We start from the raw sequence: 12,505 nt of genomic DNA, 5'->3' as shown, positions 1-12,505 counted from the left end.
GCTACTGAATAATCCATCTGTGAGTAATTCATTTGTAAATTACTGCTGGTCTGTGAAGGCCACAGCGTCACGTAGATCAAAAAACATAGCAGACAAGTCAGGGGTTAAGTTGGGGAGAATTTATAGAAGCACTTTTCATCTGTGAAAGAAAAAGAAACCACTATCTAAAAAAAGCCAAAATAAATAAATTGATTCGCCGTTTGTCACAGGGGATTGGTCTGACATGCAGAATGTGATGTCTAGTGGAAGATTAACACCACACATCAGTCTAAATACCTCTTCACAGTGAATCCTGGTGGTGGCAGCATCATGCTACTGGCATGCTTTTCTTCAGCAGGAACAGGGAAGCTGGTCAGAGATGATAGGAATGTAGAAAAGACAAATGGAGAACAATTCTGGAAGAAAATATGTTATAGAGGCTGCAAAAACCTGGAGACTGTGGATGAAGGTCACCCTCCCTCCGGATGATGTTCATAAATGTCCAACCAGATCGACAACAAAATTGTTTAGATGAATGGCCCAGTTAAAGTCCAGGCTGGAAATTAACTGAGAATCTCTGTCAAAGCTGGAAAATTCATAATCTCAATCACTTATAAAGAACTTGTATGCGAAGGAGAGTGTGAGATAATTCCAGTCTTTAGTTGCTTAATGCTTAAAGACTTGAAGCTGTGATTACATCAAATGGTGGTTCAGCACAGTGTTGATTAGCGGTCAGTTACAAATGCACCTCCCACTTTTCTGGGTTTTTTGTTTGTTTGTTTGCTTAAAAAGAAACATACAATTCCCCCAACACTTCGATTGAAATTCTTTTTTTTTCTGATCTATTGAGAAATAGACAAAAACGGATTGAAGCTTGCAGCTCTTTTGTCACAGTTTGTAAGGGAGATCGTCCTCCTTAACATGCACAGATAGTCTCTGTGTTGCAGCACATTCGTTCTGCACATCACTGGTCCCAAGCAGAGTCATCCAACCACACACCACTGAGGAACGGACAGCTCTCAGTTCTCACCCAGAACGACAAGCTTGACTTCACCAGGGACCGTTTTACTCGAAAAAGCTGTGATGCAGATCAAGTGCTTGGGTGAGATTAGGGAGGCATGACAGAGGGAGGGAGTGTTTTGTCACCTCCTCCCAGTTTTGCATTATGGACCTCATGTGGACCATGCAGTTCATCTGTGTGTGTGAGAGTGTAAGAGATGTGTACTGAATGCACAATCATATGGCCACCTGGTTCCTTTTAAAAATCTCATCACTTCCTGTGTGCACTCAGCGAACATGCTTGTTGCATTAGCAGGGAGTAAAGTGTGTGTGATGAGAAGGAATCACTGCAGCTCTTACAGCTGCTGCTCTCTGGGTGTACTCGTGTTTGTGTGTGTTGTGGTTTTGCTTTTTCCAGTACGCTAACATTAAACCTTCTTTTTTCACCATGTAATATTGCAATAAATAATGCATGCATAGCTCTTAAACTGTAGTTCTCAATTAGCGTTTCACATGGCAGCTCTCTTCTGCTGAGAACATCAGAAATCCTCTTCCTGTGAAGAATTTGTTTTGTAATTTAACGTTGCATTTATGAAAAAAAAGGAGTCTTCAGCAGTTATATCCTGCTGTATTGTCCTCCAGAAAGCAACAAAAAAAGGAAGGCTGTCATTATGATTTTCATGGTAATTTCCCAGATTACAATATGCTAATGTGATAATTACAGTGGATGCTTGGCATTAATCAGCTTGTGCCGGCGGTGCTGTTGTGTTTACCGTCAGGATTATCATGGCTGGCAGTGACACGCTTTCTTTCACCAGATGATGTTCTTAGGCTAACGCACCGAGAGGCATTAGACGCACACACTGCTTTGTGATTTATTTCTCTGCTAGCAGGATCTCCTAATTAGCCGAAGGAGGAATTATGTCGTAACAAGATTGGCGGAAATCCATCTGAGCGGCACCAATCGTACACGCCTGCAAAGTGCTTCAAAGAGGAGAGAGAAATGTGTTTGATTCAACAAGAAGGAAAATAGTGGCACACCTTGCCACCGCTCTATTAGTTGAGACAATTTTTCTTTTTAATATCATTATTTATTCATGTGTGCAGAGCCACTCTTACAGCTATGTGTTAAATACATAATGTAATGAGATCTGAACTTCACCCTCCTTTTTTGGCCCTCTATTACAGAGCCTATTAATGAGTTATTGGACTTGTAGAGAGCAGCATATACAGCAATAAAGTGTTCCTATATAAATCTATGCAGCTCCATTACAAGAATATCTTTAAAGTTTAATAAGCTTTACTGGAAACTGCAGTTGAATGAGCAAAATAAAATAGTTTCCTCTTGCGTTTTTTGGTACCTGTGACAAAACCTCCTATTTTTTTATTGTTGTTGTTATTGTATTTCACCAAGAGTCTGTTGCTATTGGTTGTGCATCCCAAATCCCTCTGCATGCTCTCTCCAGAGCAAAACTCCAGGGGTTTCACAGCATGAGGTGAAAGTTAGAATTTTTTAAACTATAATACATCCAGCTTTGAGTGTTTCACAACAGCTCTGCTCTAAGACACAGGTATAAACACTGTGTTTATACCTGTGCAGTAGTAGCAAGTCTAGCTGAATGGGGCTGAAGCTTAATTCAGTACCACTCTTCAAAGGTGTTTTGCATGCACTCCCTGATCTAATGTGCCATTTTTAATCTGTTCATATGGCTCAAGAGCAACACTGGAAACTGAGGGCTGAAACAGCCTACAACCGCTTTGAAATTATGGAAGTTTTTGGTCAGAAGGACACAAATTTTTGTAGGTTTGACTGATTTGCAAATGAAGATGTTCATAGTGAAACATCTTCATAGATTTGATGAGGCTGGATAGGTGGATTAAGGCAGTGTGGAAAGGAAAATTGTGATGTTACATTTAAAAGCAGGTATTAGAAAATGCTCTATGGAGTCACTTATAATTCTGTATATAAATAAACAGATAAGAGTGTGGATGGTGTCTTCAGCAGGAAATGAAGAGTCTTTTTAGTTAGAATGTAATTCATTTTGTGTGGATGCTATAATTTTAGCATCAACTCTGATATTCAAGTTTCTTTCATTTTAATGACTGTTAACTTGGAGATGATGAACACACTTTAGTCTTTTATTGGCAAGATTGATTAAACCATTCTGTTTTTATTATTAAAATCTATATATATATATATATATATGTGTGTGTGTGTGTAAGCTTGCTGTCACATACATTTTTAAGATTAATTAGTGGATGAATAAATTCTGTTTTTTTCTTACACAAATTGACAAAAACACTTTACTCTGTCACTTTTTTCTATTGATTATCCAATCTCTTCCTCCTTGACTGCCTGATTTCCCTAAAGACGGTCACAGAGTAGTTTTAGCACTTTATAGCTCTCAAATATTTTGTACTTCAATTTAAAGAAATGCTCTTAAGTGTCTCCTTATCAACCGATTTTCTAATCTGAGACATTATATTACATGAGTGCAGGATAAAGCATTTGGGGATCAAGACCTAGACAGCTGAAACTTAAACCAGGTTTCAAAACAGAGGCGTTTTTTTTATTTTTTATGTATATTTTAGAAACTGATCTGCTGAGAATTTTAAACACAATAATTTCATAAGTTTACATTGAAAATGTTCTCTGAGCTGCAGTAGAGTGGCTAAAAATGCCTTGTTGAAATCAGAGATTAGGAAAGAACAAGCAGCTTAAGATATACAGAATACAGTTTCTAAACTCACAACATGTAAAATTTTTATTTTTGTTGGTTCTTAATAGTAAGAATTCTAATAATGATGCAGTTAATTTTAATTAATTGCATTATTAATTGCTATCCACTTAATCATCAATCATTTGTGTTTACTTATCCAATGCCTCTACTTGTAATCGTAAGTTGTTTTATTTTCCTATCAAAATTGCTTTTTCCTCCCCAAGCATCTAATTATATTTTTGGTAGGAAGAATAGCATCTCTGACTGATTTCTCACCAGAATAAGGATTCACAATGAAAAAAAACATGCCACCACAGTCGGGATAAGAGAGGGTTTGGCTTTCTGCCTCTCTTAAGATCCAGTGCTCATTAAAGTCTAGTCTGCTCTACAAACAAACTATATAGAAGTCCCATCAAACTTACCAGGAGTCCTTCGGTACAATTAGCCTATAAATAGTCAAGAGCTCCAAATACAATTAAAGTTTTACATGATGGGCACGCCTCCTCCATATCTCGCATTTGCAAGTATTGACTTCCCTGACCTAGGATGTAGAAATAGCTCCATAAGTTGGCTCCCAGAAGAAACAGGATGATTGTTTTCCATTCACAGACCGCCTGTTAAGGGGCAGAGAAAACTTCACCTAAACACTTTGTTTTTCTTTCATAGGAATTTGTGGCCAAGTTTTTGCCTGGTGGAAAACTGTGATATCAAATTTATGCAACAGGATATTCAGCTCGCCTTTTGTGCAGCAGTGGGAAAAAATGAAAAACTTTTATCGGTGAACAAATGCTCCTAAGACAGCAAATGTTTTTGGTTTTAATGAGATGCTCTTTGTTTTGCCATCCTCTTGCTTTTCAGTTTAAATGCATCATCACTGTAACACAGCTTAGAAATATTAAAAGCAACTCTTCAGTCTGCAGGGATTGTGTTGAAAAATCAATGCTGCAAGTCTTTGTTAGAATGGGTTTGCTTATTGATACATTTCTGCTCTGACGGAAGTTAAAGAGGATTATGGGAATTGTTGTTTTCATGATTTTATTAGCAGTAAGTTGATGCTGAGTCTCATGAGAGCAAACAGCTTGCAAGAAAGACACCAGAGCAGACTAATTTAGGTGGTGACTAGGTGCTAAAGCCATCACCTACTGCACATTTGTGCTCAACACTCCACATAAACTGTCTTGTTTGCTTCAGAGATTAGATTTTTTTTCTAAGTTTCAGTGATTCAGCTCTCACTTTGTAACTTTTATATGTTTTTCCAGCTAATTTTGTCTGCAAACAACTTATGAGTTTACAGATTGATACACTAAGGCTTTCTGGGCAGTCTGATAACTTATGGAAAGGTCTGTATTTTCCATGCTTCATGGATAAGTGTAGAAAGAAGAAAACATATTGCAGAAATGTTTTAATTTTCAGACTTCAGAATTCTCTTTGACATTGTTTAAAAGTTGTATCCATTGGGTGGATGACATGGACTTAAATTTTTATCACAATATTTTGTGCTATTGTTGTGGTAATGATAAAAGTGATGTTAAGAACTATTTGTTACTTCTTTTTCTAGATAACTGTTTGAGAATTGTTGACCACATACAGTATGTGTATTTATAACCTGGTGGGCAGGTCTGTGTCAGTCCTCTCTCTCAGCAGAGCATGAAAGGACAGTGGCTGATTTTCAGATCTTTCTGGAAGTAAATACGGTGGATAATATTGTTTCTTCATATAATCACAGGGCCGATTTAGCGGTGTACCTCTATGTGGACAATATCTGCACTCATTCATTCTTTGTTTTGCAAAATTTTGTTTTCGGCCTAAAACATGTTTTGTCATTTTCAGTTAGTGATTTTACACTAATGTGTTACATCAGTCTCAGCCCCCTTCCATCACAACCAACATCAGAGAATCAAAGTGTACTATTGAAAGCAATGCTCACTCTGACAGATGAGAGCAAGATTTGTTTTAAATAAATCAGTATCAGTATACCAGCTTCTTTCCCTCTCTGTTGTTTATTTCCTGAGAGAACTGGTCAGGTGGTGGAGGAGATTGAATAAAAAACTGTTATGGAGCTCAAAGCCAAACTCCCCGTTGAGATCGATTACCTGATGTATTTGCAAATGTGAAACGTGCTCTGGATGGATTTACACAAACTCCCTTCTGCTAGTCAAAATAAATCTCCATACAGCTTTTGACCTGTTGTATGTCTGTTCAGGTTGCGGCCATCAATCCCAGCCACCCACTCGCACAGATGCCGCTTCCGCCCTCCATGAAGAACTGCATCCAACTGGCTGCATGTGAGGCAAACGAGCTGCTGCCCATGAACCCGGACCTCCCTGCTGACCTGTTCACCTCCTGCCTCACCACACCCATCAAAATCGCACTTCGATGGTAATGACTCACACTTGTCTGTCCCTTCTGTCAGACAGATCTTTCTCTCAGAATGATGAGTTTTTTTTAGAAAGGGTTTCTTTAATGATCCTCTTGACTCTTTATTTTAAATCTTGCGTATTATTTTTATTTACTTTAACTGTTAACGAGACACTTTATGTTCCTGACAGTTGTGCAAAACGGCAAACTTTTTTCACTTTGACCATGCCGGGGATGTTTTATTTATTCAGTTTATTTTTATATTTGCCAATCACTGCTTTGGCTCACTGTCATGCATGCTGTGCACAGAGCAGCTATTCCTCCGAGCTGCTGCTCAGTATTCAGCTGATGAGGAATATTCAGCTGTGATGAAAAATGTAGACCGACACCATCTGCAGTGATGCAGGAGTGATCATTCCCACAGAGAAAGCTTCAGCAAAAAAAAAGAAAAATGGAATAGGTGGAAGATATTCAGGCTTGGCTGATACAGTGGCCTGATGTGAATGCACTACGATGCATCATTCAAAGGACTGTAATGATGGAAGTTTGAGCTGAAACTCCGGAGCGCACAGGTTGCATCACACACACGTCAGCTGTGAATGTGTGGTTTACATCAGCTAATAGCAGCACGCAAACCCAGGCTTTGAATACAGTAGCAAAGAACAAATTATTGGGGCCTGCCCATAGCAATGCATAAGGAGAGCAAGGAGAGCATAAGGACTTGCGAAGCAAGTCAGTCACTGCTTTCCTTATGCATTGAATTTATTTATTCATGTTTAAAATCATTCTTTTTTACTTGATTGTTGTCTCACAGTTGTCATACAAGCCTAACAGCTTGCTATAAATATGTTACGTAAAAGCATCTATATCATGTTTTCACAGGTAATTATATGGTGTCATCTCATTTTGCTGCATTTATGAGCACATTTTAACAGTATTGTAATATTTTAAAGACGTAGTGAGTTACTTTCATGGATTTTGAAAGTCTTTCATCAGCTGATGCCAGCCTGGGTAAATTCAGTGCAATACTCTAGTGTTTTTGTGCCCCCTTCTTTCTATCAATCCAAGTACAGGGTTCCTATGCAGTGTGGAAAGGCTTGGTATTTTAGCATTAGCAGGTCTCCCCCATAACATGCTGTCTCATGTGTTCCACACATCAACTAAGGTTGATGTGTGGAAAAACTGAAAAAACACTTGATCAAAGCACATGCAGCCAAAACTAATAAAGAGAATACAATGTGAAGAGGTGCACAGCCATGCTTAAACAAATAATTGTTCTGATTAATATTAACATTTGACTTTTCGTTGTCTCCTGACGGAGCATCATGTCTTATAAGACAAGTTATGTCTTATAGGACTTGAGCAAAGAGAATAGGAGTAAGCTGAAGCGTTCCCCTCCCCCATGTGTCTGTGCTCAGTCATTACTCACTGGCTTTAAGAGATTTCCACTCTCATGAAAACTGTAAAAAGCCGGTGATCAGCTCATCATTAATGCACCTCACTGCCTGCCCAGATACAGTCTCTATCTGCTGCATTCAAAGTCCCTTTGGTGCCATAAATCAGTACTTCCCTGGACCTTTTTTTGCATTTTAATGACTGATTTCACTTTGTAGACACTGAAAGTCACAGCGACTATTTAACACATTTTCGCCTTAAATTTCAAACTTTTTTAAAAGCATGTAAGTGGGAATGACATGTTGCCTTCAGGGGGTGTCATACAGCTAGACAAATGTTTCTGCTCTGCCACAAATGTTCAAGAGTTTTGTTCATCTTCCTCTGCTCTAAATCCACCTCCTGCCATGACCTTCAGCATAATGAGGTCTCACTTCTGTGCCATTAATATTGATCAGTTGCCAGCATTCACTTTCATGAAACAGGTTGCTGAGAGGCTGTTGGATGTTACTGGCTGAATTAATCCTTAAAAAGATTAATATTATGGTGCTCATGGCAAATTTGGACCTGATCCCATCTATCAAAGCCCCTGTTGAGGTCAGGTTTCTTTTTCCTTTCGAGCCTCAGGCTTGGCATCAAGGAACACTTTCAGTTGACTTCAGCTTAGTTTAATCTATAACTATAAAATAAGTTAATTTACTCTAAACTAGTCGTATAAGTCTTCAAAACTAAATATGTACTTACTGATGATTGATGTACTCAGATTTATTCTAGATTTTGTTATATACGAGAAATTAGAGCTGCTACAATTATGTTAGCCATAATAATTTGTCCACATTAACAATTTTTTAAGACTGTTGTATTGAAAAAATATGGTTAATGAAAAGTGAACGATGTGGATGTTAATGAGCCATGAATTTATTTCAAATTTACAACTTATTAGCCAAAAGACTAAAACAAAAGTGTCTGAACAGCCAATAAAATCTGGTATGCTAATCAGCTGTGCAGCTCCCCTACACCCGAAATGGCTCAGATTTACTATGTAAACAAACTGAATTCAAACACAAAGCTTACCATTTTGAAACCTTAGAAACAGTTATTTAAAGCATTGGATGGTTTCTTCATGACTTCAACCAGTATATTTTGCCAAAAAAAGAATCACTATTTTCTCAGGAATTGGTGGGTTGTTTTTTGTTAGTTTTTTTTCATCCTTTCTCCTCTGCTGACTTGTTCTGACATTTTTATGAATTTTCTAATGGTGCACTCACTCATTTCCATTTTCTGGGTGATCACTGATCTTTAAAAACCTGACCTATCGATTCCGATTTTGGCATATACTGATGTTATTGTCTGAAATGTTGCTAGAAAGTTGCTGAATTGGCCACAGTGGGCTGACTATTGTTAACTGCGAACATGTAGTCATGACCTGATGGCTACGTCTATCAGTCAACCCTCTCTCACAGCAGATCAATAGAGCACAGTGGCCGATTTTTAGACGTTTGCAGAGGTAGATGAGATCAGTAGATAAGATCAGCTTCACATTTAAGTATCAACCGGTCACAGATTTCCCAAAATTAAGGAAATCGGGGCTAATTGATCAGTTCACTCATAGAATTTTCTTTTTCCTGAACTTTTTAACAAGACACTGAGTCAGTTAATGAGAGATTTTCAGTGTTTTTAAAGTGTGGATCTGTCTACAGTATATACTTCATCCTCACTGAAATATTTAGGTGATGACAAACTGGAGATTTGGATACTCTGTGAGATTTCCTAGGAAACAGCATCAGCAACAACAAGCATGAAATGCAGACAGACATGACCCAGAGAAGGGATGTTTTGTTTCTTATAGGCTTTTGAATACAATCCTTCTTCTTGTAGAATAATAATTTATTTAAATGTTTAGGGAAATTGTTGACTGATTAATGCTGTGCCTGCATTCATCTCAGTTTGATTTAATTTTACTGTAGATGTGTAGATGTTCAAACCAAGATGAATGTAATTTAATCCAAACAAACGACTAAAAAATGCATACAATTAAACCATAATTGAAAAATATTTGTAAGTTGCGTGGAAATATTACTCTCCACTTTTTGCATTTTGCGTCAAGTGGATTAATGGATTCTTTATTTCTTTAGAGTTGCACTCTTGCTAAAGCCAATTTTCTTTGTTTCTAGTTGGGTCTTATAATATTTATTTTTTAAAATACATAAATAGTTAATTATACTTAAAGCTGTATATTCAAATCTTTGTTCACATTGGCTCTCACTTGCTAAAATATATTGTATAACAATGAAGTAAAATGTAATAAAGCCACATTTTTAATTATTAAAAAATTATTCAAACAATTTGTTGTTATATTAATGGGAGCTGGGAGGGAAATGCGTCATTAGGAGGCAGCCCTTGAAGGAACACAAAATACATCATACTCCTTGCAGCCAGAATGTTTGGTCTCAGTGAAATTATGGATGCATTTTTTTTTATCATAAGTAATTTTCATAAAGACTTGTGCTGCATATCACATGAATAATTTGTAGTAATCAGCCTTCCCATGCTAAAACTGTAATCATTTAAAAAAATACACATTTCTAGGGCATTGTAAATACATTTATTCTGTAGTATAAACAATATTATTTTGTGTTCCTAATCGAGATAAATATCCACAGTTAAGATGTTAAAGCATAGAAAAAAATATTTCTTTGACAAAAGATTTAGATTCTGTTCCTCTCCTTCACTTGCACCTTCTGGGCACAAAATAATATAAACACGATGGATTTCCAGCCTTTTAATTGTTGCACTCTGCATGCTTCCTTTTCCCCCTTGGCGTTAATTTTATAATATTGTCTAAAACTTGAGATTTGAGGATTGAGAAGTGCGGAGAAAACAAGCAAGGAAGGGATAGGCTGCGGAAGTTTAGCGAGGTTAGAGTGGGAGGATGGAGGAACGCACTGATGTACTGGCTTACCTTCACTTTAAAACTTTAATGAGATGCATTGAGGGATAGATGATGGGGTTTGCACAGAGAGGAGAGGTTGGGGAGAGCCAGGCAGGGAGGGTGCATGTGTACCTTTCATTGCTCAGCTGAGCAGAAAATCATTACTGATGGAGCGGCATCTTCAAGGGATTTCCCCGCCGCTGCAGCGAGTGGGGAGGAATGTGGAAAAGATGTGTGCGTCTGAAAATAGAGATGGGGGAGCAAGGTGGCACAGGGGAGAAGGGAGAAAGAAGCACTGATGGGGGAATAAAAAATCGGGGTGCAGATCAGCCATTCAGAGGAGGTTCTCAGGGGGCTGTCATCTTGAGGGTCCTGCTGGTCCGTCAACCAGTTTGGTTCAAAGTGAAATATCACCACCTCTGTCACACTGATTGCTTGGAAATGTTAGATTCCTGATTCCACTTGACTTTCAGTGATCCCTACCTTATGTTTTCATCAGTCACCATCAGCTTTCAGAAACCTCTGGATTTTTTTAAAACTAAACAATCAATCATTGTGGGATAAACAAATGCTTTAAGATTTTACAACTCAACACTTTAGTATAGGACTCCTTTCCTCCATTGTTAACCTATGTTATATAAGGGAGTACTCTCTGGAGAGTGAGACAGTCATGCATGTACAGGAAGAATATGTAAGTTCGTTCAGAAATATTTTAGCCTGGGATTCCGACTCAGGACCTTCTTGCTGAAAGTGCTACCAATTGCTCTACTGTGGAACAACCAATAAGGATTTGTCACATCCATTCATGCATTTAAAAAGGTTCAGATTATTACTGTCAGATTATGAAACAGACATGCACATCAACACTTGGTTAATATTTCATAAGCCCAACCTTTTCAGCAGCTGTAACTTTCTGAATGGATAACAACTAGGGTTAATAAATCTTCTTGGTGTAGAGTAGATCCAGAAAATAACAAACTACTAAAGCTTAAAGTCTTATATTAATTTATAGTGGAGCTGGAAATAAGTCCCCTGATCTTCAGAGCGCACTAATCACCATTCAAGTGAGAATCCAGAATACCCACAAGTCATAATAAATCACATTTCAGTTTTCACAACAGACTTCAAATGCACTACACTGAAGTTGTCAAGGAAAACGTCAAAAACACTTTACCTAAACTAGCGAGGGGTCGGGTCTTGTGGATATAAGTTGCTGACACATTATGACTTTGTTGAGTTAATTTGCCTGAACATGAAACACTTGCAGATTATTTTGTCAGCAGGTGTTACATTGCTGGGTGGATTAACGAGGACAAACCATTGATGCTAATAAATCCACAGATTCTGTTGCAGCAATCCAAAAAACTAAAATATAGAATAACAAGCCACATGACATTACACTAATTTAATCAGCACTAAATTACTATAAAGTCTTAACCACTGACCAACTTTGTCCTGATACGCTGCATCTCACAGTTCAATGAGTTACTCAAAGAAGCCTTTTTGAAATGCCATATCTGAAAACTTTTCCCAATCTGACCATCCGCCACATTGTAGATGAGTACAGCAGCTTCAAGTTGTTGAGACAGCTTTGCCTTTATTTGGTGCATTATGAAGCCAAAATGCTTCCACACACAACCGCTCAGATTCTTTGTTCTCACAATTATCAGACTCCACACAAAAGCCTCTTTGTCCTCCATCTTGCATTAATGAACAAGAACAGCAATTGCCTCCCTCACAGGCATTTGGCCACCATCATTACCATTACAGTGTTTTATTCTCCTATTGCTCCGAGCCTCTATTTTCAAATTGGATTGCAATAAACAGGCGTCTTTGCCTTCAACACTAATGACGATTTCTTTTATTCTAAGGTCCTTATTGTGTCAATTAATGTGAATGTGTGTTGGTGTCAGCACCTGTTAAGCATCAGCATGGTGATTAGAGAAAGAAGAAAAAGCACAACTAGAGATTCTGAGATGGTTATGAAGCGCTAACTTCATAATGATCTGCTGTCAGACAAAATTTAACCAGTTAGAAAAGATACCAGCTGCCAAATGAACCCCTTGCTTTCTTCATTGTAGCTCTAATACGAATAGTTCTCCAAATGCTAATCTCGCCTATGGGA

At 37.9% G+C, this 12,505-nt stretch overlaps 1 protein-coding gene across 6 annotated transcripts in view; it reads left to right on the top strand.

Annotated features, from left to right (window-relative positions):
• Positions 1-12,505, top strand: part of rptor (regulatory associated protein of MTOR, complex 1) — a 144,811-nt gene that overhangs the window by 45,320 nt on the left and 86,986 nt on the right. For all 6 annotated transcript variants that reach the window (XM_028016814.1, XM_028016812.1, XM_028016815.1 and 3 more), the window contains exon 7: positions 5,902-6,077. In XM_028016814.1, coding sequence (XP_027872615.1) covers positions 5,902-6,077 — 176 coding nt within the window. The remainder of the gene's footprint in view (positions 1-5,901; positions 6,078-12,505) is intronic.

This window comes from Xiphophorus couchianus, chromosome 5, assembly GCF_001444195.1.
Source record: "Xiphophorus couchianus chromosome 5, X_couchianus-1.0, whole genome shotgun sequence".
Classification (NCBI taxonomy): Eukaryota; Metazoa; Chordata; class Actinopteri; order Cyprinodontiformes; family Poeciliidae; genus Xiphophorus; species Xiphophorus couchianus.
The sequence above is the reverse complement of the archived record's forward strand: the minus strand, read 5'-3'. Positions and strand labels throughout refer to the sequence as shown.